Source organism: Protopterus annectens, chromosome 9.part0 (assembly GCF_019279795.1).
Source record: "Protopterus annectens isolate FY-2018-M chromosome 9.part0, PAN1.0, whole genome shotgun sequence".
NCBI lineage: Eukaryota > Metazoa > Chordata > Ceratodontiformes > Protopteridae > Protopterus > Protopterus annectens.
In genome coordinates this window covers 204,018,366-204,045,368 of record NC_056743.1, presented here as the reverse complement: position 1 = coordinate 204,045,368, position 27,003 = coordinate 204,018,366, and the positions used below count along the sequence as shown (strand labels likewise).

The following is a 27,003-nucleotide window of genomic DNA, read 5'->3' as shown; positions in this document are numbered from 1 at the left end:
TCATCCAGGAAAAAATAGGTCATCATTGTTCCCCCTCTACTAGTCACTCATTACACCCATTACAGAATACAGCTCCCTTTTTGGTATGTACCTCAAGACTTCAACAACTGGAAAGGCCGCAGAAATACCTCACGAAGAGGATTACCAGCCTCAAACCATCTATACAAGACAACAAATTTATTCCACCAGGATATAGCATCTTAAGACAAGACTGAATAGCTAAAAAGGGAGGTGGAGTAGCTATACTATATAAATCCGGAATACAAGTGACCTCTATTGACTCTAAACCCCCTCTAACTAGTAATGAAGAAATACTGCTCTCTAAAATTCAACTCAATAACCATAAATCCATATACATTATTGCTATCTACCTTCCCCCAGGGAATAACTCTAATATCCTAGAAAATATCCTAAATTGGCTATCAACCAATTATCCCCAAGAAACAATAGTACTCGGTGACTTTAATATTAACTGGAAAAGCTGTACTTCTGAACAGCCCTCTACCCATCTTAACCTACATGGATTTACTCAAACTATAAGCTCCCCCACAAGGGCCAATAAACACAATAACAATGAAAGCACCCTAGATTGGACTCTGATAAATAGACATCACCAAAGTTACAAAGTAGGGACTCTCCCTGAGGATATAAGCGACCATGCACTCACCTTCATAATCAGACTTAAGAGTGATATTCCAAATCCAATTTCCTATAGAACAATAAGGACTAATAAAAATTGTAACCCTGATATTTTCCAAAATGAACTTAAAGCTTGCAACTCGTCACCCCTCATAAACTTAATTCTAGAGGAAGCAGTAATCTGCTTTAATACTAAATTCCTAAGTATTCTTGACCTCCATGCTCCAAAAAGGACCATTAAAACTAGGAACAAACCTGCCCCCTGGCTCTCAAAAGAGACAAAACAAAAAATGCTCCTCAGAAATAAAGTCTGGACCAAATGGCATACTACTAAAACCCCAGATCATCACATAAAGTTCAGACAGCTAAGAAATGACACAAAAAAAGCAATACTGTCAGACAAAAGAAAAGTACAGTTTTGTACCTACCATAAATGTAGATGTTCGAAGATCCACATTGCTGCAGTCCTAACACTTGGGTAGTCCGCTGTCCCAGTCGGCCCGAATACCAAAGTATATGGCTGACGTCGGTCAAGGCGCATTAGTCTGACGTCAGGACGTCAGGGTACAAATGCGCATGACCGACGTCATATCCTCAGTCTTTTCTTGCCCCAGATGTCAGAAGACCCTAAAAAGATAAGGCCAAAACCAAAAAACACCAAACACTCTTGTACCAAATATATAGACAATATATACAAATTTACAAAGATACAACCCCACCCACACAACCACCCCTAAACACAGAGGGGAAGGAGGGAGGGTAAATTGGACTGCAGCAATGTGGATCTTCGAACATCTACATTTATGGTAGGTACAAAACTGTACTATGTTCTTCATCCCACATTGCTGCAGTCCTAACACTTGGGTAGAATCCCAAAGCAGAGGTAAGGGAGGCTGGCAAATCATAAGGAAGCAGGAGCCGTCAACATGCCCTGCAAAATAGCCGTGGCAAAACCAGCCCTGGATTTAGAGTAGAGAGGAAGGTGGTAGTGCTTAGAGAAAGTATGCACTGAACTCCAAGTAGCTGCCTCCAAAATATCCTTAGTTGCCACCCCCCTTAGAAATGCTGTTCAAGTGGCAGTAGCCCTAGTGGAATGAGGCCTAATCCCAGCTGGAATCTCCTTGCCATGATGGGAATAACAAAATGTAATGCAAAACCCAATCCACTTAGAAATAGTTTGTTTTGATACAGGCTTGCCCTGAGAACTCAAAGCAAAAGAAACAAACAACTGCTGAGACTGCCTAAAATCCTTAGTCCTGCTTAAATAATAACGCAACTGCCTGTGTACATCTAAAGTGTGCAAAATCTTTTCCCCCTTATTTTGGGGATCTGCATAAAAAGTAGGCAAATGAATAGTTTGGTTTAAAGTCACACTAGAAACCACCTTAGGCATAAAGGAAGGATTAGTACGTAATGATACCCTGTCCTTATGGAAAATCAAAAAAGGCTCAACCGCCATAAGGGCCTGCAATTCAGAAACCCTTCTTGCAGAAGTAATGGCCAACAAAAAAGCAGTCTTCCATGACAACTATTTCAATTCAGCAGTAGCCGCAGGCTCAAAAGGTTGTAGAGTAAGTTTCTCCAACACAAAATTGAGATCCCAAGCAGGAGTAGGAGCTCACGGGGGTCTTATATTCTTTGCCCCTCTAAGAAATTGCTTGAACAAAGGATGAGAAAACAATGGTGGGTCACAATCATAGTGAGCTGAAATTGCTGCAGCATGAATCTTAATGGAAGAGAAAGACAAACCTTTGTCCAATAACTCAGTAAGATATTGAAGAGCCACACTCAAATTAGGCTCAGAAACCTCCAAATCCTTTGCTGCACTCCAAAATAAAAATCTCTTCCATTTTTCTGAGTACACTTTCCTTGTACTAGGTCTTCTGGCTTCCATAATCACATTCAAAACTTGTTGAGGAAGTTGAGACCTGCTGTGTTTCAAAACAGAATATGCCAGGCTGTCAGATGGAGAGAGTGAAGCTTGACATTGAGTAGATGACCGTCCCTCTGAGACAAAAGGTGTGGAATCAAAGATAAAGGCCATGGAGGCTTCCTTACCAGACTCCTCAGTAATGGGTACCAGTGTTGCCGAGGCCAATCTGGAGCTATTAAAATCATCCTTGGCTTGTCTTGTCTGACCTTTAGGAGTACCTTTGGGAGAAGAGGCAGAGGTGGAAAGGCATACACATGAAGATTTTTCCAACTGAACGAAAGAGCATCCACTTTCCAAGCTGTGTGATGAAACCTTTTTGTGCAAAACTTTGGCAGCTGATGGTTTAGTGGAGAAGCGAACAGATCTATGTCTGGAGTTCCCCATGACACTGTCAATTTCCGAAATACATGAAGATCCAGTTTCCACTCGTGGGGATCCATGATTTGCCTGCTTAACACATCTGCTAAGGAGTTCTGTGCTCCCGGCAGAAACCTTGCCTGAAGAGTTAGTTGCAAGCTGAGCGCAGTCTCCCATAAAATCATTGCTTGCCTGCATAGAGGATAAGAATGTGTTCCCCCTTGTTTGTTGATGTACCACATGACAGTTGTGTTGTCTGTTAGAATCAACACCTGCCCTGGAAGAAGTAACTCCTTGAAAGCCATTAATGCAAACTGGACTGCTAACATCTCCTTCATGTTGATATGTAGATGCTGTAGTCTGGCAGGCCACTTGTCTTGTATCCACTTTCCATTCAGATGAGCTCCCCAAGCTATGTCTGAGGCATCTGTCGTTAGAATCTGACTCGCCTCTGGCCGGGTCACAGAGAGTCCCTTGTTTAGGTGACATTCCTGAGCCCACCACAAAAATTCCTTTTGAATGCAAGGTATTATGTGAATGACAGTGTCCAAATCCTGGCAGTGCTGTGTCCATACATTTTTGAGGTACCATTGCAGCTTCCTCATATGCAGTTTGGCATTGGGAAGCACCAGAATACAAGATGCCATGAACCCTAAGGCTTGAAGGACTGTCCTTGCAGTCAGCCCGGACTGAAGAGATAGTTGATGGAAGTAAAGGAAAGATTCTTTTGTTTGTCCGGGGTTAAAAGGCCATCTGGGTTGCTGTATTCAGTCTCACACCCAGAAAGCACATGTCTTGAGAGGGTACTAGACTGGACTTTATTTCGCTCACAGAATACCCCAGGCATCTTAGCACTGCTATCACGTATTCCAAATGCTGTAAAGGTCTTCCTTTTCTTGAGCCAGAATCAGGCAGTCGCCCAAGTAAGGATAGATTTGTATTCCTTTTAGCCTGAAGTGCTATCACTGGAGCCAGAACTTTTGTGAATACTCTGGGCACAGTAGATAAGCCAAAGGGCAATGCAGAGAACTGATAATGGGAATTCCCAGCTCGAAAACGCAGATACTTCCTGCAACTTAGTCTGATAGGCACAAGAAGGTAAGCCTCCTTGAGATCTAAAGTTACCATCCAGTGATCTTTGCCCAGTAGAGGTAAAAGCTGTTGTAACGTCAACATTTTGAACTTGGGAATGTCCAGATAAGTGTTGAGGATAGATAGATCCAAAATTGGTCTCCACGTGCTCCCCTTCTTTGGTACTAGGAACAGGCGAGAATAAAATCCTAGGCCCCTTTCTGGCACAGGAACCGGCTGAATGGCCCCTATTTGGAGTAACAGAGAAATTTGCTTGTGAGCCTCTTTTCTTTGTAGAGGAGGAATGTCTGGCATGCCTTTGAAAGGAGGCAAGGTATGGAAATAAAACCTGTAACCGTGGTGAATGATATCCAATACCCATCTGTCCTGGGTAATTAAACTCCAATTTTCTTTGAAAAGTGCCAGCCTTCCTCCCAAAGGTGCTGCCAGACGAGAAAGCACTGGCAGCTGAAAAGGCAGGTCATTGGGTCTGTTTACGAAAGGGCTGACCCCTGCCCTCACCAGAAGATTGAGCAGGTGAACTCCCTGTTCTAGGCCTAAAAGAACCTTGAGCTCTGCCCCTACCACGTCTAGACCTACCCCTAGACTGGGAATCATAAGAAGGATATGTCCATCCCTTAAGTAGGCCAATTTCTACTAAACTTCGGGGGCTGAACCTGCAAAAAATCTTTAACAGTCTGCATAGACTTAGCCTTGTCCTCCATTTTCTTTAAAACTGCTTCCACAGGCGAACCAAACAACACATCAGACTGTAACGGAGCATCCAAAATCCTTGTCTTAACATGCTCAGCTAAATTCTGATCCCTCAGCCAGGCGTGCCTGCGAAGAACAGAACCAGTGGCAGCCACCCTCGAAGAGGCCTGCACAGCATCAAAACCACATTGCAAGGAATGCTTACCCACCTGTTCAGACACATGAACTAAATCCTGCAACTCTTTACACGCAATACCTTCCGCCAGAGCATCCACCTTAGACTGCAATTGTGAAAGGAGATAATTTTGATATTTTAACATGTGGAACTGGCAATTCAAAGCCCTCATGGCTAAAGTGGAAGAAGTATACACTTTCTTTCCCCATCTATCCAAAGCCCTTGCCTCTTTATCAGGAGGAACAGGATTTTTAACAACAGAAGCCTTAACACCTTTAGGCCCCTGAGAAACAGTTTCTGGGTCTGCCCTAGGACTCTTAAAAGATACTTATGAGCTTCAGGCACCCTATAATACCTGTCCGGTTTAACTGGGGCAGGAGGCAAAGAATCAGGGTTCAGGGAAGCCTCTGCAAAACATCTTCCACCACATCCAGAACAGGAGGTATAGCTAAAGGCCTATGCTGGGGTAAAACAAAATTCCCTAAGCCTCTTCCTGGAATCAGAGAAATCTTGTCCTTCCCATTTAAAATGTTCCCTCATGGAATGAAGAGTCTCTGAAAAGAAAAACCTCAGGAGGAGAAGCAAGGAGTAGAATCATCCACATCAGAATCAGAATAAGGAGGATACTCCTGTAAGTCTTCAGTCAAGACTCAGAAGCCTCCGAACACTGCTCAAAACTCTCAAGCTCAGGTTCCACCCCAGGCCTCTTATCAGGAGGGGGCATAGAACCTCTAATCATAGTAATCAAATCTTCTGCCATTTTAAGCATATGTTTCTTAGGCAAAGATCCTGAAGAACTAGGAGAGACACCCACTGAAGTTAACCCTGGCCTGCCTCTCAAAGAAGCCTTGGAAACAGAAGGGAGGCCTAACCACCTTAGGAAGGGAGGGAGAACAGCCACCTGAGAAGCCCCTTCAGCCTGGCCTACCTCCTGAGAGGACACATCTTGTAACAGTAAAGTCTCTCCTGAGACTCCAAAGAAACTTCTGGCAGAACCTCCGGCTCAACCGAGCCTTCTAAAGAACCTGCGTCCGGGTCTGACGGTTCTTCCATCCTAGGCTTTGCTGCTTTGTCCTTGAGATTTTTGAACGAAGCGGGAGTCGGAGCATCCGGCGGCATTTTATAATTACAACGCTTCCCAAAACTAACCTGGCACAGTCTAATCTTCTCTTTATAGTGCGTTTGTTAAATCAAGCACAAGAGCGACATCCAACAACGCCGTGCTCAGGCCCTAAGCAAGGTATACACAAGGTATGGTAATCCCTATGAGGTATCTGTTTCCCACAAGAAATACAATTATTCACTTTTTCTGACATCCGGTTAAATACTGAGGCAAGAAAAACCAAAATATTCCCCAACGGGGTACTTAGCCAACTTTGATTCGGTCTGAAACTCCGACTTCAGAAAATTTCAGAACGCCAACCTGCACTCGCAAAACTGCTTCTGCATCGGACCATGCGGCAAAAAAGACTGAGGATATGACGTCGGTCATGCGCATTTGTACCCTGACGTCCTGACGTCAGACTAATGCGCCTTGACCGACGTCAGCCATATACTTTGGTATTCGGGCCGACTGGGACAGCGGACTACCCAAGTGTTAGGACTGCAGCAATGTGGGATGAAGAACATCTACTACATTCAACTCCAACATACCCAACAAAGCAAACCACAAAAATTTTGGGCAGGGATAAATACACTCTTACACCCAGGCCGTACTGTCACTCCCTCCCCTGTAGGTACTGAACAGGAAAATCCAAAGCAAATCGCAAGTACCTTTAATACATTCTTCACTGAGACCATTCAGTCTTTTGCCAATCAACTTTCTCCTGACAGCTCATCTCTGTCACCCTCTAATATCCCCCATTTCATCTCAAACTTGTCCCTACATCCCTTATCCGTACCCTTTTACGTAAACTCAAACCTACCACCATTGCAGCAGATCTCCTTCCTGCAGAATATCTACAAAAAGCTGCAAGTGCCATAGCCTACCCAGTCTCCATTCTGATTAACAGAACAATCTCTGAGGGTACTATTCCTTCCATTTGGAAAATTGCACACATTATCCCCCTTCATAAGGGTGGAAACTCTAGGGAACTATCCAACTACAGACCTATTGCTATACTATCTCCACTGGTAAAAATCATGGAGAAATGCATCATAAGCAACTGTTAAAACACCTAATAGATAACAACTTATTAGCTAACTGCCAACACGGCTTCAGGCCATTTCACAGTACTACTACTGCCCCTTTTATCCTTCTCCGACTGCATAAACAAAAATCGCAATAACAACACCCTATCCGCAGCCCTCTTTATTGATCTATCTAAAGCCTTCGATATGGTTAACCACCAACTTCTCATAAACATACTGAAAAACCTATCTCTTGATGCACTCACTATACAATGGTTTCAATCCTACTTAAGCAATAGGCAACAAGCAGTTATGTGGGAGAACAACTTATCTCCCCCATTGCACTAGGTGCCCCCCAAGGCTCTATACTTGGACCCCTTCTATTCTCTATTTTCATCAACGACCTGCATACTGTTATTCCTCAAGCTTCCATAATACAATATGCCGATGACTCCACATTAATATGCTCAGCCCCAACTCCAACAGTCCTTCAATCTCTCACCCAAAAAGTGTTCAACATAGTTGAGGAATGGCTACAACATCAGTGCCTCATCCTGAACCCCCAAAACAACAAACTCCTACTTTTTACTCCCACCCACAGAGCCACACCTCTACACTTTACTGTCACATCCAACAATGGAACCATCATATCTCCAGACTCTACCACAAAACTCCTAGGGGTTCTAATTGACAATAACCTTAACTTTGATAGGCACATTAACAATACCTCTATAGAATCAAATCCTTTCTTACCCCACTAGCAAGATCTACTATTGCCCAGACCCACTTAATCTCTACCCTCCTCTATGCCTCCCCTATATATACTAACCTCTCAAAGAACAACATGAACAAACTGTCTCCTACAACAATATTGCTAGATGATTTGCGACAGGCTCTACATTCAGAACCCATCACTGTATTAATTATGAAAAGCTAGGTTGGCTAGAGTTACAAAATCTACTTCTACTTAAACAATTAACATTTGTCTATAAAATCCTGTATCAGCCTAACACACCAGTTCTTACCAACCTTATCACCCCCTACAGCAACCTTAAGACCCTACGCTCATCTAATAAACTTCTAGTACAAATAGGCAAAACCTACAATAAGGCAGGGGACTCTCTGTTCACTAATACCGTGGGTAAAACCTGGAACTCTCTCCCCAGTGACCTGACCTCCCTTATCTTCACTAACACAATTTAAAATCAGGCTTAAAACTTACCTCAAATCACATTGGTTGTGCACCTGTCTGAACCCAGACTAACCTCTCATGTCTTTTTTTTTTCTTTCACTAAGTTATCTGTCTTCATTACTGTATATACCAACTGCCTAATGAAAACCAGAATTATTCTCAGGCCTTTTAATTGATTAGACTCTCTTTCTATATCCAAATATGGATTTCAGTCTGTCTGCTATGTTAACAAAAGATACTTAACATAAGATTCTACAATGAAATGTGTTGTTAACTGAACATATTTCCTTATATTCTAATCTACTTACATCTATATGATTTTTCATGTATCAAATACCTTAATTTTGTACTGTACTTTCACCTGTTAAACTTTGAATTGTTTTTGTTTTGTTTTATGTATAATATTGTACTGTACTTTCGAGGAGCTTTTCTCCCCGGGCCTCTGCTGAAAATGGATATGTATCCAGCTGGACTAGCCCAGTCAACAAATGTAAAATAAATAAACAAACAGATGCCCTACTCAGACCATCTAAAAAAAACTCCAGCTTTACTCCATCTCATATCGTCTACTTAGAGGCTATCTCTGCCTAACATACAAAGCCATGTCAAACCCAGAGCTGCTGGACATGCTCCACTTAAAGAAATCCCAATCCCTCCAAAATCCCAATCCCTCCAAGCTACATGCTCTAGGGACCTAAACCATGTCACCACAATAAACAGGACATGCTGGAGGGATAGATTCCTGTCCCAGAGACTTCCCATACTCTGGAACAAACTACCTATCTATATCAAACAAAGCTTCTCATTAGCACTTGTCAAGAAAAATCTTGATGACTAGATGGGAGACAGGAAATTCACCCCAGGAATCACTTCTGTGGCACTGCTTGACAGGGGCACAGGAAAATAATTTTCTTGGGTGGCAAAAGCCAGGGTACCTCTTTGGCTAGGCTTATATAGGCCCTAGGGCCAAATGGCCTAGTACCTACCTACGAACATAGCACCTAACACTACTCAAGGTAATGAGCTTCTTAGCAGGGTGTTCTCCCTGAAATGTCTTCTTTTCTAAAGGCGCAACACTAACCTTGGAGTTTTCAGCAGTGGTCTTTGCTTCTGCCATATCCCCTGTAGTCATCCTATCTTTATGAGCAACGTAAAAAGAATCATCCACAAACAAGCAAGTTGGACCTCACCTCCCTCAGTGCTTTCCTATTAAGAAACCAAGGAAACCATTATGAAGGAAGACAGTACCCTCCCTTACAAGAAACAGAAGTCAACTGCAGAAAAAGAAGAACCCTAAAAAATGTAAAAGGGGTACGTAGATACAGGAATCACTTAGCTGACAAAAAATACAGATATTGATTACTCATTCCATTGCCTTATCTTCTAGAGGACTCGCTGCAATGGTTAACTGTTGGGATCTCTTCCCTGACAGCCATCTTTTAGCAGACTTTTTAACACATCTAGCGTCTATGGTTAGGGTACATGCTCCCCATGCTACTATCTGCTATGGTGCCATTGATCTGGATTAGAAGGGTGTCTGGCTCTGTAGTGCCAAGGCATGGTCCAAAGAAATACAACAAGGTGCATTTCAGAGACAAACTAGACACTGATATTACAAATTTGTAATACCTTCAGGTCAAAAAAATGAAGTAGGTGGAAGGCCCATCTAACATACAGAAAGGGATGGTTGAAAACAAGTACCTACTGCAAAGGGCCCATTAACACCATCTTACATGGTATGGATTTAACAACAAAACTGCTGGACTCTCAATACCAGATAAATTTATTCAAAAAATACAAGATGTACAATCAAAGCTTTCAGGATAACTCCCTTCATCAGTGCATATAAAAAATCAAAGACATTCATTAAATGTGTATCCATCACATGACACAAAGCTCCAACAACATTCTCATGATTCATTCAAACATGACTGTTCATCTTATATAGCAGTTTTAAAGATGCAGAATGAATTATTAAACACATAAATTACAAAAAAAATATATATCTTATAAAACTTGACATCATAACTTATAAGAAACAATTACAACTATAAATGCAGGAATACATTCATACCCTCATTTGTTCATATTTTAAAACTGGCTTAAGGCTTACAGCATCATTCAAACCTGGAACCTTATCAGCCTCTAATCTCAAAATCCAGTTATATTCAGTTATTGAATTATGCATAATATTTTGTAACAAGGTGAATAACTACATTTATGACCTACAGCTGCAAAATGAAATCACACTTGATAAATTCATTTTTTAAAATTTATTTCACATCTGGTTATTCCAGTTTTATATAGTTTATTGAAGGCACATCAAAATATAATGTGCTCCTCTATGACACCTCTCAGGTAAAGGCTGGGTTACAGAACTAGTTTCACTGGATTTGGAGGACATTTTGAGTCCCTTATTGTGTAAAGTCCAGAGTTTTATTCAAGATACTGGTGATTTTCTAGAAAAATTGTATTACTGGTATGAGATGAATGAGAATAATGATTATATTTTTGTTATACTAGATATTAACTTACTATTTACAGCAGTATCTGTTATGTTGTTCAAGCAGTGAGGGAATTTTTATGTATGAAAAGTAATTTTTCTGGTAGGGACATTGAAACGGTCAGTTATTATATATACAGTTTTGACCAGCAATGTTTTTTATTACTGAAAAAAAATTATTCCATCAAGTTTCAGGTGTAGTGATGGGATCTTCTGTCACTAACACCTAGCACTGAATCAATGGGAGGGTTTAAATATTTTAACCTTCTAAGAAAATATACTACTGTTTTTGTTCTTTAAACGCATTCTGGATAATATCTTTCTGATATGGAAAGGAGATGAAGCAACCTTACTTGACTTTGTTAGCAATCTTGACAATACTACAGATTTTTTAAAATTTTAACTCAATTATTCTAGAGATGAAATTAATTTTCTTGATATCAAAATCACAAGGCAAGACACAAAGTTATCAACTCGTATATATAGGAAAGAGGTACAGTACAAGAAGATAGATATTTACAGACGTAGTATGCATCCATGTCATATTTGTAAAGGCATTAAGAGTAAATTTCTCAGGGTAAAGCAGTCAAAATACTGATAGACACGTGTAATAAACAGATTACTGATATGATGGAAGAGTTTAGAGTGAGACACTATAATGATACCCTATCAGATGTAATCTCAACAGGTCATTAATAGACAAGGGGGAGCTAGACTCTACATTATGAGTACTGGTAATAGAAGGGGAACCAGAAATGAAGACAAGAAGGATGACTGTTTGATATAGCACTCTTTATAATAGTAGAACCATTGGAGTTACGTCGTTGACCCTCGTCAAGCACAACCTTGATGAGTGGATGGGAAACCACAAATTTTTCCCAGGGGTTCCACCTGTGTCCCTCAATGATAGGGACGGCAGGTGCTGATTGAGATTTCTTTTTTGAGGATAAACTCTTGGCTAGGCTTGTAAGGGGCCCCAGGGCCATTAGCCTTGCAATCTGCTATGATCCTATAAATATAATTAAAAATAATTGGGGTATTTTGAATACCCTTCCTGAATTAAAGTTATAGACAATAAACCAAGTTTTGCATTCAAAAACTGTTGCAACATGAAAGTGTGTATGTTATAAGGAAATTAATTTTTCAGAAAATTTCTTTGTCAGCAGAAAAACAGGTACCTTTCCCTGTTTAATTGTTCCTGCTGTAAATATATTCTTAATAGTACTGAGTATATGCAACCTAACAGTCAAAGGAAATAAGAGTTCAATTGTTATGCCACATATAATTCTGACAACATAGTCTCTCTCTCACTGCTTGTTTTCCAGGTCTTGGTTTTTATGTAGGAAAATGCAATACGAAATTTAAAGAAAGAATAACCAAGCATTTTAGTTCTATAAGAAGGGGGATAATTACTAACTCACTTGCTAAACATGTTGTGGAGAATGGTTCTAAACATACATTTAGGCTTAGGTTAATTCAAAAATTGATCCCAAACCTCAGAGGATGTGATACTAATAAGATCGAGGATTTTGAGATTAGATGACGATAAGGCTCCAGGTCTGAACGCTGCTGTAAGCCTTACACCAGTTTTAAAATGTAAACAAATGAGGCTATGAATATATTCATGCATTTATAGTTGTAATAGTTTCTTATTAGTTATGATTTAAAATTGCATTTATTTAAAAAATATATATTATTTTATGTTATTTATGTGTTGAATAATTCATGCTACAGCTTTAAAACTGCTATGCAAGATGAACTCTCATGTTTGAATGAGTCTTAAGAGAATGTTATTGGGAATTTTTCCTGATGTCATAAATATAAACTTAATGAATGTGATTTTGTAAATGCACTGATAAAGGGAGTTGTGAATAAATTTATATGGTGGTGAGAGTCCGGCAGTTTTGTTGTTTTTTTCTATTTTATTTGCTGTTGACTTCATTTGCTCTGTGTTCCTGATCTGTTAGGGAAATGTATGGTATGGAGTTACCCACCTCCAAATGTATTCCTATTACAGGCCCTCTACAGTGGGTTACAAATAGGAATAATCCCAAACAGTAAGTGAAGCGTAATGGACGTAACAGAAATGAAAAAAGTTCAGAGGACTTAAACTCTGCACCACCAAAGTGCTTAAAGGAGCACAACTTGAGTGAAAATTCAAATCACAACATTCTGTAAACGCATACCACAGCAGAAATATTTACAATCACCAAATTCTTGAAACAGGTGCTTAAAGTACCATTTCTCCTGGTTAAGTAACCTTTGACAGATATGGCTAAGAAGTGGCCAGCTGAATGACAATAAAGCACATCACTGGCAATGCATTCAGAAAGCATTTTCCTGGCTTCAGCCAGCCCCCTTTGCACAAAGCAAAGGTGAAAAAAAGCTAATTTGTGTTTTAAGATCACATGAACTTTTTATATTAAATCTAATCAGCTGGTATATTTATGACAAATGAAAGGCTCTCTCTCTCTTCTGGATTCTGCTCCAGGAATTAAAACAGGAAGTTTAGAGAAAGTGATAAGGGTGTAAAACAAACTTGTAAAAAATACCCCATGTGTGATCAGACTCTTAATAGCAGCTTGGGAGCTTGCAGGAGCTTGTGTGCGTGTGTGCGTGTGTGTGTGTGTGGAGGGGGGGGGGTGGAGGGGCAGAAGTGAGCATTTGTTCCCAGGGGAAGGTGGCTTTAGCTTGCACCTAGTGATTTAGCAGGACCACATGCTCAACCTTTGGACTGCAAGCTAAGTGTGCCTGCAGTGCCATGCGCACATTGCAAAGTAAAGAGAGGTAAATTCAGCATGCAGAGAAAGTTTTCCGCTCAGACAGCAGCCACAGAGAGAGCTCAGAGCAGCAGGCAATGGGGAAGGTTATGTCTTACTAGAGAGGAGGATAGATATGCCAGCAGTACCAGTAAGCTAGCCTGCTACCCAACACCTACTCTCAGTGTGGAGCAGAAGAGCTGTAAGGCCCTCACCTCACCATGGGATTCCCAGCTTCCACTATCTAGGAACAAATGGGGAATGTGCCGATTGAGTGTAGGTACAAAAACCATCAGGTTTGGTTTTGAGGAACGGAAGTAAAAAAATCCATCTGGTGAAAGTGATGTTCCCAAAGAAATAAAGCATCTCTACCGAACTATTCAAATGATCTGGGAGGGAAACCTCTGAACAGGTTAAAAGTTGGCATTTCCTCTTCTACATTTTACAGTTGACATTTACTTCTAATTTTCACCTACACACCACCAACTAGCACATGCAAGGACATCAAATCAATCAATTCTGGCTCCTTGTTGCAGAGGGATGGGGCCTTGTTTACAACCTAGTTAACTGAGGCTTGATTAGTGGTAGCCAAAGTATTAGAAAAGACAGGCCGGGAGGGGAGGAGTGTAGTGCTGTGGCTCTCTCACCACTCCTGAGGAAGTAGAGTGGGTGACAACTGGCTGATTTGATTTCCATGGTGGATACAAAGGATACTACCACTTCTGCTATGGTGGCGGAGGGGGAAGGTATAGGGTTGCCTCAAAGGAAATGCCCCTTGCAGAAGTGATGAGGAAGCCCTTCATTGCAGCCCACTGCACATCATCTCCCCAGCATTTTGATGGGTGTACAGAGGGAAGATCACATACAAAAACTCAGTCCACCCCCAATGGCTGGCTGAATGATGAACCCTTCCCTGTCAACCCTGGTGATGGGGAATGAAATGGTTGACTTACCGGGGGGGGGGGGGGGGGGGGGTGATGAGCGACAGACAGCAGGGACAAAAATGAGCAAAGACACCATATATCAGACAGGGAAAACATACACAGATCCTGCCCCATGAACTAGAGAAGCACAAGCTGCAAGACTGGGAAAAATGCCCACGGATATAAAAAAACTACAGAAGTTGCCCAAAACAGTGGGAGATAACAAAAGGCTAGTTAGGTAACCACTGCAGAGGTTTCCTTCACATAAGCGAAAGTCCCCATCATCAAAGGGAAGACTTTGCTTTTTGCACTCACTGTTTTCAAACCAGTTCACCAAGACTTTTGACGACCACTTGGACACAGACTAAGCCTAACTTCTCAACATTAACCTCTGCTCTCATCAAACTGGTTCCACTATAAAACTATGCAGACTCCCTTTTATACAACACACTCCTAAAAGTTTTTCACAGACCAGTACCTACAGATTTGAACACCTCGAATTTTCACTTAGCTGTAGGTCAGATCTTACCTGCTGGGATCAGGATTTTGAGTTAAGGCCTCATATGCTTCATTGTTGTGCCCCAGATCAAGGTGATGCTTGAAAATCCGTGTTCTCAGAGCAGCCTAAAGCAACAATTAAAATAATTCAGTCATCAACAAACTGCAGTAAGAAGAGAGAAAGCTTGCATAGAGAATTTTTCGCTAACCATTAATACACAAGAACTAGAAGCAAAGCAAACTAATTAGAAGCAGCAAGTGGTGCTGATTCTAGTTTTTACTTTACCCTGCCCTGACAAACTATTATAAAAATGTATTAAGAGATGCACCAAAAGTTAGTCTATTACCCTCAATTCTTCCTGTGGCAACTGGCTGCAAAAGGAAAGCTTGCGCTGAAACAATCCGAGTGAGAATCAGAGGAAATGTCATGCTTCAAGCTTTTTCAACATAGTATCGCAAAGAGAATCACAAAGCCAGGAATGTACCAGGAGTGAGAAATATCAAGGGACCAATTATCGCACAAATGCAATCTTAACTAAAATGGATATTAGAACCTCAAAAGAATGAGCCTACGTTTATACCAAAGGAGCACAAATCAGGACCACCAAGCAAAATGTGTCAAGCTCATACAACAGCTGTGAATACTCAACACTTAAGAAATGGGGAATACAGACAAAATGGGTGCCCCTACTTACCTGGCTTTTTCCATCATTGGCAGTTTCACTTATTGCTATACTTGCTAGCTGAATTACCAGCTCTGGTAGGCCCATATCTTCCAGCAAGCGAAGCACCTGCAAACATACACAAGTTAATTTTAAACTCTGCATAACATACCAAGCAAACTAGTTCCTGTATAAGTTAACCTGATCACAATATCCCTACTAAGAAAACCCTACTCCAAAATTATGATCACAAGAGATAAATGAAATGCTATGCTATAATGTCGGTCTTCAATAATGAGTTTTCTCAAATCATGAAAAGCCCCAAAGCTCCCAGTGTAAAATTTTGATTCCATGAAGTCAGTATGTACCAGCGGCCACTGGCTATTGCCTGGAAGGCTTTCAGAGAGTCAACTCGTCGTTAAACACCTTATTCTTAATTCCAGATCTACAATTACACATTCCATAGGTGTTCAATCAGCAGTGCCAGATGTAATTAACGTCTTGTGCCCGTCAAGCACCATTGTTCCAGCACTGGATTATATGCCAGTAATTGCCTGAAAGGATGCTCCTCAGTATCAGATTCCCATGTCAACACAGGCATCAAAGGAAGCAGTATGTCCCTCCCCATTCTTTCCCAGACCAAAAGGGTGGAACTTTAAATGTTCAAAGGACAGGCTTGTATACACAAAACATAACCATTTGAGCTTGAGGGGTGAAATCCTACTATGAAAGCACAATTTACCCCTAATCAATTGCTAGTTGACTGTGATGCTTGACATGCAGAATTTGCAAGCAAAGGAATTCTTCTGTATTCTTCAGAGAAATAAAATAATTTTATTTTGCTGTCATTATCAACTTTTAGATTAGCAAGATAAATTATTTGGGCTCTAATCTTTCTAGGTAAGCACTTTCTGAACAGCAGCAAGACCTTCCTTCCATTCTCAACATACTCTGAGCATGAGTAAACAATTCCTGTGACAAGCTTCCTGTTCTTCTAGCCCCAGGTACACCACTACCTTTTTGCAAGCAGTGAAGCAGTGCAGTTCTAATCACAGCTTCACAGTGGGTATGGACTACGAACCTAAGAGCTACTTTATATATCCAACTGTGTATTATATGGCTTTAAATGCAACATATTTAAGTATCCAAAAGGTATCCATACATATGATGAAAAGTGAAACTTGTCGCTCCATATTATGTGCTGAATTTTAAATTGCTATCTTGTGCGAGTACTACTCAGCTTGGAAATTAATAAATTGCTCAAGGTGGTAGGGATTCAGGCTTTGTTTACCACATTCTAAAACATCAGCATCTAGAAGAAGTGGGGGTGGGGTGCAATGCCTGCACAGCAGAGTGTGTGCGTTGTGCAAGTATCCTGTCTATAAAACAGCTCGTGCATTGAGGTGCATTTGACTGTAAAACTGATAATGCAGATAAAAGCAGGCTAAATGTGTAAAAACAGATTTAAATTAGCAAGTAAAGCAAACTGCTGGTTTAGATGTTCAATTAAACAGTTTTTAAATCATTTAAGGTGAGTATTAGAAGCAGCTCTTGCTACTGCAGATTCTGCTATCAGCACTGAGACGATTAATATCTCATTAGCCTTAGCCAGTAGAATAAACAGCCTGACTATATACTTCACAAGGTATATTGCCTTAGCAGCTGGGAGAGATTTTAATTTAACTACTGATCACATACAATGCTGCTAGATTTTAATAAGATTATAGTTCTTGCACTTTCTGGATAGTAACTATAAAGATGATGTTCAACAGATCAGGGCTGGTACACATTAGTAGCATGCACCAAAGCTCACTACAATTCAGACATAAGGTATGTTGTGCAATGAGGTAATTCTTACCTCCACTGTATACCCATAGTAAGCTGTGTAAAGAGCACCTATGAAAATACCACACCAGCACCCAACATAGTTGTACCTGCATTTATGAATCACAAGCTACATAACAGCTGGTCTCAGCCCCCATGATTTATGGGAACAGAACTGTATACTGACAGCTGTAGTTTTGTACAGGACATATTGCTGCTTCTTAATCTGCTGATGTGCTGCCAGCCAAACAGTACTGAGCTATGCAACAACATCAGCAAAAAAATGCAGAATCATATATGGTGATGGTAGCAAAATTTACTATTGTGGACATCATTTGTTGGGCAGCCTTATTATTACAACCAGAACCATTAACACCTCCCCATCCCGATTTGCGACTCTAATGTTCCTTCCACATGGGCCTACCCATTTCCATACATGGGCAATAATTGCAACATCCCCAGTAATGAACAAACTCAGATTCTTTCTGAATCTCTCATGCCTTGTAGATGGCTGGGCACTAATGCAGTGTCCTGGGACAGCAGCAACTGCCATCTGAATAAAAAAGATGTATCCCGTTTGTGAACAACACTTAATACCAACATTAATTATAGGCACAGAAAATTAGTAAATTTAATAAAATGCACAGATGACCTGTGGTATATACCAGGAGAAACTATGTTAACAGCCCTGAAAGTACTTTTTGTAAAAGGCAATACATTTGTACTTTCACATATTTAGCTCACCATTAAACTTTAGACAGCATGTCTCTCTCTGGATTTACTGGACTATTTAATGGATGAGTTATCTGTATCGCTTGCCACTGGTACCAAAATGAAAGCAAAATAGTTTGAATTAAGATAAAATTACTATTTCCGATGTGGTAACATGAGACAATATGATGTTTAGGTCAGCTCATTTCCCTTGCATTATGTACTGCAGCATGACTAATTTGCAGATTTTGCATCAAGTGATTGGCTGGGGGAGGCAAAATATTCAAAACATTAATAAAAATAAAAAAGGCAGCTTCTCTGTGTGCTACTTCTAATTACTGTCATCCACATTTATAGATCAGTTATGTCACAACATACTGAAGAGGTAACACCTTTATTGAATTATCACTCAAGACAGAGACTAACATACATTTATATACAAGAAAACAAACCTTATTAACATATTGCCAGTTACAAAACATTACACATCACATTTATTACATATTTAAGGAGCACTGCCCTCATTACTGGCAAATTCATCAAAATGGTCACATTCATCCTCCTTATCCAGACATTCCCCTAGACTTCTTAAACCTATAGTCCTCTTTTTCCATATTACTGATGGACATGAAGCTTATTCAAAAGCATTTCAAAACTGTTACTTATTATACAAGAAGTGTTGTCTTCCTGACTCATAATACAACGTAAGGTTTAGTAAATATAAGCATTTCATACCTCATTTGGTAACTTGCAGTAAATAGTTGCCTTTTCTACCAAACAAACGTGATGAACTATTAACTTAATGGGAGGATTCACAAGCCACTGAGTTGGGAAGCCCTCCTTGAGCTGCTGGGATTACTCGAGTAAGGAGTCAACTCTTAAAGCCCTGGGATGGGTCCACTTTTCCACTACTTAGCACTCTTGGACCCTCCCCCAATGGTCTTAGAATACATTTAAATAACAGAGCTGTAACTGGTATAACATCATAGGTAGGTACTAGGCTATCTGCCCGAGGGCATTTATAAGCCTAGCCAGAGTGTGTTGGCTTTCGCCACCCCATTGATTAACTGATCCTCTGTCAAGCAGAGCCAATGAAGTGAACCCAGGGGTGTATTTTCTGTTACCCATCCACTTGTCAAGGTTTCTCTTGAAGAGTGTTTATGAAGGACTCTGCCTGATGTAATTTGGAATTTTGTTCCAAAGCATGGGGAGTCTCTGTGACAGGAATCTATCCCTCCAGCATGTTCTATTTATTGTTGTGGCGAGGTTTAGCTCACTAGAGTGCGTGGCTTGCAATGACTTGGATTTCTTTAGGTGGAGCATGTCCATCAATTCTGAGTTGGACATGGCTTTGTAAGTCAGGCAGAGATCACCTATGAGTAAGAGATATGCCACTGAGTACAGCCGGAGTTTTTTCAATCGGGCTGCAAAGGACATATGTTTGAGACCAGTAATCTTCCTAGTGAGGTACTTTTGTGGTCTTTCCAGCAGTTGGAAGTGTCTTGTGAGGTACATCCCAAATGGGGCATTGTACTCTATGATGGGTCTAATGAGTGACGAGTAGAGGGGCACCATAACCTCATTATTTCTTGATGCGAACCCTTTAGTAGTTAGATAGGCCACATAGAAGGATTTCCTAACTACTTTGGCAATATGATTGTCAAAGGAGAGATTACTATCTACCTGGGTCCCCAGATCTCTTATTACCTCTTCTGTATTAAGGGGGCTGCCACCTATGTTGCAGTTCATGGGTGGTTTGTTTTTCCCAAACGGGATGACTATGCATTTTTTGGCATTTAGCTTGAGGCCATGACTTTGACACCAGGTGTCCGTCTCAGTAAAGCCCTTTTGGAGGATGTCCGTGTCAGCTGGAGAGTTCATTATGGCTCCCAGTATGCAGTAATCGGCGAACTTGGTTAGCCATAGTCCTCCTGTGTTTGCCTGTACTTCTGGGAAGTATATGCTGAACAGTAGAGGTTCCCAGGACCGAGCCTTGTGGGACAACACTTGTGACTGGTTTAGAGTCGGACCTGGAACCCACTATTCTTACTGTGTGAGTTCTGTCTGTAAGCCAGTTGGCAACCAATCTCGTGACGTAGGGGGTTTATGTTCAGGCTGATGAGTTTTTCTGTAATACCTGAGTGGGGAATAGTGTTGAAAGCCTTGGCGAGGTCAAGGTAGGCTGTGTGAACCACCTTTCCCTCGTCTATGGCCTTGGTGACTGTCTCGAAGAAGTCAAACAGGTTTAGTAGGCATGATCTGCCCTTAAAGCCGAACTGCGTCGGGTCAAGTGTTTGGAGGTTCCCAATGTTTTTGTTAATGAGTTCCGTTATGATGCGCTCCATAGCCTTGCAGACCAGTCTAGTCAAGCTTATGGGGCGATAGTTACCAGGGTCAGTTGTGGACCCTCCATTGTGGAGAGGAATAACTGTTTCTGTGCGTCATTCTATGGGCACGTAGCCTGTGGAGATGCTGAGGTTGAACAGCATGTTTAGGTAGGGGGTTAGTTTGTGCAAGATGCAGCCTGGGATACCATCTGGTCTCATTGACGCTGTGTTTTTGGCTTTTGAAAGGGCTGTTTTCACCTGTGAGTCTGTGATTTTTGGGATACTAGACTATTCCGATACTGTTGTGGGCCCTTTTGGAGGTGAGAGGGGGGTGAAGTTTGCACTGAATCTATCTGCCAGGATTTTATTTATTTTTATTTATTTTACATTTGTTGACCGGGCTAGTCTAGCTGGATATATTTCCATTTTCAGTAGAGGCCCGGGGAGAAAAGCTCCACAAAAACTTAACAATGAGAGATAAACAAAGAGACATATTGTTAATAAACACATAGAAATACTAATAAAAAAGTATTAGTAAAAACCAATAGTAATAATAATAAGACCTAGTGACAAAGTTAACAAAAAAAAAAATTTAGGCACACCATCAAAAGTCAAAAACTAGGGTAGGCCAGTTTAAAGCATCTAAGTTAATTCAAATAGGCTATGCCATAAGGCTCCTACTATAAATAAAAAAGAACAAGTGGAAAGAGAAGAAGGAGAAAGGTGTAAGATAAGGGAGAGGGAAGAGATTGTAGTCAAGAAATGGGAGAAGAACATGAGAAAAAAAGACAGCAAGAGGAATATAAATAAATGATACAAACAAGAGGATATGGGAGAGGTAAGAGAAATAGGTCAGAGCATAGAAGGAAATATTAGGGAAAAGAAAGATAAATGCTAGGTCATCAGCACAAGATAGGGTAAAAGGTCAGGAGAGGGGGGGGGAGAAGTCAGTCTGGTGTATTACATGAGCAAAGCCAGTGGTTTTGGAAGTACAGTTTGATTTGTTGTTTGAAGAGAGGTAGGGATGTAATTAGAGTTATATCCCTAGGTAGCAAATTCCATATTCGCCTACAGTATTAGTGAATAAAGAGTCACCAGCTAAGTTGTGAGCTTTATGGGTTTGGTCAAGAGTTTAGAAGAGGAGCAAGGGAGGTAAGATTGTTATAAGGAGCAAGAGCTGAGATAGAATAGGGTGTTATCAGGTTGGTACAGAATTTTATGGGCAATAGTAAGTTGAGAGATTGCAAGATGATTTTTTAGTTCTAGCCAGCCTAGATGTTTCAAATTAAGGCAGTGATGGGTTTTGAAGGGGTTACCAGTGGCGAAGCGGGCAATGTTATTATAGCAAGTTGCAAGTTTGTTTAGGTTAGTTTTCTTGAGGTTGGTGAAGATTGGAGAGGCATAAAAGAGAGTGGATATGAGATGGGAGTGGGCAATAGTAGCTCTAGCAGATGGGGTAAGAAATGGTTTAATACGGTATAGGGATCCAATCTTTCTGTTTACTGATTTGATGGTGTTGTTGATGTGTTGATCAAGAGAGAGATTATTATCGATGGTTATGCCAAGTAGTTTAGTTGTCAAGTCAGGAGAGATGACTGTGTTGTTGTTAGACAAGATGGTGAAATGTAATGGGAGGTACGAGTGGTGGGGTGAAGAGGAGGAGTTTAGTTTTTAGCATTAAGGAGAAGATATCGCCTAGTAAACCAAGTTTCTACTGTGTTGAAGATTTGTTGGGTTAGTGAGATTAGGTTAGAAGAGGAAGATGCTGAACAGATAATAGTGGAGTCATCAGCATATTGAACGAGGTGGCTTGAGGAATAACAGAGTGGAGATCATTTATAAAAAGGAGAAGAGAAGTGGTCCAAGAATAGAGCCCTGAGGGACTCCAATAGAAATGGGGAGTAAGGAGGAGATGTGTTTGTCCCAAAGAACAGCTTGTTGTCTGTTGCTGAGATATGAACTAAACCATTTTAAAGTAAGCTTATCAAATGAAAGGGATTCAAGAATAGTAATTAAAGCAGAGTGGTTAACCATGTCAAAAGCTTTTGAAAGGTCAATGAAAAGAGCAGAAGAGAGAAGGTTATTATTGCGATTGCTGTTGACAGTATCAACAAAGGAAAGGAGGGCAGTGGTGGTGCTATGGTGGGGTCTAAAGCCATGTTGACAGTTAGCTATGATATTGTGTAGGGAGAGGTACTGTACAAGTTGCTGATGAATACATTTCTCCATAATCTTTGCTAAAGGTGAGAGAAGTGCAATTGGTCTAAAGTTAGAGAAGTCAATAGAGTTACCGCCTTTGTGTAGAGGGATAATATGAGAGACTTTCCAGATATCAGGGATGGTTCCCTCCTGGATGGTCCTATTTATAAGTATAGATATTGGGTATGCAATTTCTTTGGCTGCCTTTTGCAGAAAGATGGAAGGGAGTTTATCAGCAGAGGGGGTACAGGGTTTTAGTTTGGAGATAAGTCTGTAGATGAAAGAGGTAGAGATAGGTTGTAGAGAGAAGCTGTAAGAAGAGTCTACTAGATTATTTGGAGGGTAGAAGTTATTAGTGTTCAGTTGACCAGCAAGAGATTGAATGGTTTCAAAAAAGAAAGAGTTAAAAGCATTTGCAGTCTGGTGAGGGGTGTCTGGGTCAGCATTTAGTGGGGAGGGAGTTTTGGCAGTTCCTGGTGATAGGAGTCTATTGATTGAGGACCAGAATTGTTTTGGTTTGTTAAAATGGGTTTCTTGTAGTTCACAGTAGAACTTTCTTTTGTCATTTATTATAGCTTTTTTGGCAAGGTTTCTTAGTTGGCGAAAAAGAAGGAAGTCAGAGTTAATTCTAAGGCATCTCCATTTGGCCCAAACTTTGTTTTTAGAGAGGATTAGTTTCCTAGTTTCATTTGAGAGCCATGGGGCAGAATTTGACTTCATTCTGATGGTTCGCTCAGGGGATGTTGGCAATATCAGTAGGTTCAGTATATTTTGAGCTATTTTGCACTAGTTCAGTGCATATCTGCGAGTTGCCACTTAGATTCTTAACATAGCTAAAGAAGGCTTTGTGGTTATCTTTTGAATCCTTGGCTATTCTTCTTTTGAAGTTAGCCTTGGATGATTTCATGAGGGACCTTAGTTTCTTACTGATACCGATCAGGGATGTCTTTCCTTCTTGGGATTTGCTTTTTTTCTGAACTAGTTTCCTCCTCCTATTGTACAGCCTGCTTATTGCAGGGGTCCACCAAACTGGTTTCCTTCTCTTAGAGGAGTGAGTCTTGGTTTTGCTAGGGATAGCACGATCCATGCATCCTTGTAGGTGCTCATAGAGTGCATTTGTAAAGGTTTCTGCATCTTGGGCAGCGTTATCCTTTATCGTGGGGGCTGTGAAACTTACCACTTCTGTCTTAAGGTGAAGTTTGCTTTAGAAAAGTTTTTTACTGTGGTTTCCTTAGTTGGGGGTGGTGGCGGAGTGTGGACATACAGAGTGATTAGTTTACGTGATGTGGAACACCTGTCGCTCATGTTGGTGATGTTCAGGTCCAATATGTTTTCATCTCTGGTAGGAGAGTTTACCAGCTGATCCAGGGCATTTGAGTTGATGAATTCCAGGAAGCGCTGGACCTGGGAGTTTGTACTCAAGTAGCTTTCCCAGTGAATGTTAGGGTAATTGAAATCACCCGATATCAGGGTGTTTGGTAGGACCTTCATGTTTTCCAGTGTCTCCAGAAAGGTGGAGTGGTGGTCCTGGGTCATGGAGGTGATCTGTAGCAGGCCACAATTTGCATTGCAGATTTGCCCAATGTTAGTTGCACATGGATGATCTCAGAGGTATCATGCTGCGCCACTTACCTGGAGGTGTAGGTATCCTTGATGAATATGGATACACCCCCCTCCTTTTGTGTTTCGGTACGTGTTCTGTGGCCGAAACGTGTGGTATGAGTTGTAGCCTGGTAGTGCTGGGGTGCTCTCTGGTGCCTTGAACCAGGTTTCAGTTACTGCACAGATGTTGACATTCTCCATACCGAGGAGTGCTTCAAGCACGTGCATTTTGAGATTTAAACTCCTGGCGTTGAGTAGCATAACCCTCATTTTTTTATTTGTGTTGTTTACAGAGGTGGGTTTGACTTTTGAGCCTTGCCTAAAAAAAGCACTATGGGGGCAGCAAGAGCTTGACCAGTATTCGAAAGCCTAGGGGTGACAGGTGCAAGCAGTCTCTTGAGAAACAATGCGGCTTGTCGAGCATGTCGTCCCAGGCTGACAGACACTGGATCCCCTTTGAATGACACCAGAAGCTTAGCCAGTTGTTGAAATTGATAATTTTTTCTTTATACTGAGGTATCATTCTTGGTGAGGGCAGGATGCTACTCAAGGTCAGGGTCATACCAGCCTGGGCTACATGATCAGACAGCTCTTCCATGTCTCTTTTCATACAGTCCAGGGAGGTATGTCTCAGGTCATTCACACCAACATGAATGACAGAGTCATATTTGTACTTGTTCTGGAGTGACCCGAGTGCTTGCGTTATGTGGCAGATTCTGGCTCCCGAGAGGCAGCTAATAGTAACCTTCTGCTTGTCCAGCCTAGTGAGCGGGACGTCAGTGTGCCTGACTATTGAGTCACCTATCACTAGTGTGTTAGGTATGTTATTTAGCCTGAAGGGCTGTGATTGTGCGGTACACTGATTTTGTGTTTTATGTGTTGTCTGGTTTGTGACGGGAAGTGCAGGCTGTTTGGGTGTCTGCTTTGGAGGTCTCTGATGTTTTTGCAGGTTTTTATTTAGAGCCTCACAGTATGACTTTGTGTATTTACGTGTATTTTTTGCCAGTGCTGCTTTAGTAGGTCTGTGTGCGGCTGGAGTTGTGGTGCAAGTGTTAACCTTTTCCTCTTGACTGTTCCAGTCTTGGGTAGAGACAGCTTAGCTTCCAGTTTGGCTGTATAATTGCATCTCTCGCATATGTTCGTGTTTTGTGGTAGGAAAGGGTTTGTATGTGTACATGAGACAGTTGTAACATTGCCTCAAGATACCCAGATTCACCAGCTGGAATGGAGAGTGCACCTGAAGTTGCCCTTTGGTCATACCTGAATAGTAGGGTGAGCTGCTTAGTCGCTTGGTTGGTGAGGGGTGAATAAAGAGCCTTGCCCTGCTAGGCAATCAGTGTCAGGGTATATTAGTGCTTGCTATTAGGTCTGAGCAAGTGCTGGGCTGTAAGATGCTTTTTGAGTGCTTAGGTTGAGAGTTAGACTAGTTTCAAAGGAAAAACTGAAGAGGAGACTTAGTGGAACTGGGAATAATTTAACCGTAGCTAACCAGCACTGCCCGGTGCGCAAAACCGTGCAAACGCGGTTTTTATAGTAGGGAAATGAAAGAGATAGAAATTGGCCCAAAATGGCCAATAAACTACTAACTTCTGAGCTGGAACCACGTTTTCCAGGGACAGATAGGTTGCTCAAAGCTCCCCTCTCTCACAGATGAACAGAGAAGCTTCCTTCTATCCAAGTAAGGTATGGGCAACTCAGAAACTAGTATCACAGCCTGAATTCAGCACTAGCCTGAAAACTGGACTATACTAACTTAGAAAGGTGGGCAACAAGGAATTTTTTTGTTTTTTGTTTTTTTGAAAAGAGAAGGCAAAAACAGTAAAAAAATACACTTAAAATAGCTTTAAACAACTACAAACGATCAGAAAAGGCTATCGCACTTAGCGTGTAGCCTACAACAGTTAAATTATTTAAACAAAAAACAACTTTTTAAAAGTGCAGGCAGTCGAATAAGTACATCATGTGAAAAAAAACAAGCTTTTAAATCACAATAAATGCTGGAAAATCTGCATTTAGGCGGAAAACAGTTAAGTACAGCAAGAAAATACAGAAAACTGATACTTTATCACTCCAAAGTCTCCCTTCTAAGCTAGAAGGCTTGTATCAGTTTAAGGCTTTCTAGTGCTACCCAGTAGGTTAGTTACAGGAAAGATGGGAAACAAGCGCAGATGTGGTCTTTTAAACCAGAAAGTTGAAAAGGACGGACAGACTATCCAAATAAATGGTCAATAAACTACAATTTCTGGGCCAAGAACCTCTCCTCTCGTGGTAGACAGGCTACCTAGTGCTCATCACTCTCATTGATAAGCTAGAAGGCTTTCCTCCAACACAGAAAGGCTTGTGGGGCTCAGAAGCTTACCAATAATCCTGGATACAGCAACTCTGTATCTGGACTAGGCTAGTTATAAGAAAGGCAGGAAACAAGCGCAAGTGCGGCTTTCAAACCAGAAATTTGAAAGAGATGGAAAAAACTGCTCAGTAGCTACAATTTCTGGGCAAGGGACCACTCCTCTTGTGGTGGATAGGCTACCCGATGCTTACCACTCCCACTGATAAGCTAGAAGGCTTCCCTCTAACACGGAAAGGCTTGGGGGGCTCAGAAGCTTACAAAGAGTCCTGGATACAGCAAATCTGTACCTGGACTAGACTAGTAACAGGAAAGACAGGAAACAAGCGCAAACACAGGCTTTTAAATCAGAAGTTTGAAAGATATGGAAAAGCTTCCCAAACGGCCAATAAACTATAATTTCTGGGCCAGAAACCACTCCTCCTGTGGTAGATAGG

The 27,003-nt window shown here is 41.2% G+C and overlaps 1 protein-coding gene across 1 annotated transcript in view; it reads right to left on the bottom strand.

Annotated features, from left to right (window-relative positions):
- The window catches only part of NUP160 (nucleoporin 160), a 1,498,284-nt gene that overhangs the window by 399,307 nt on the left and 1,071,974 nt on the right, over nt 1–27,003 (bottom strand). The window contains exons 26-27 of the mRNA XM_044082750.1: nt 15,590–15,685; nt 14,926–15,020 (exon numbers count right to left, since the gene is read on the bottom strand). Coding sequence (XP_043938685.1) covers nt 14,926–15,020; nt 15,590–15,685 — 191 coding nt within the window. The remainder of the gene's footprint in view (nt 1–14,925; nt 15,021–15,589; nt 15,686–27,003) is intronic.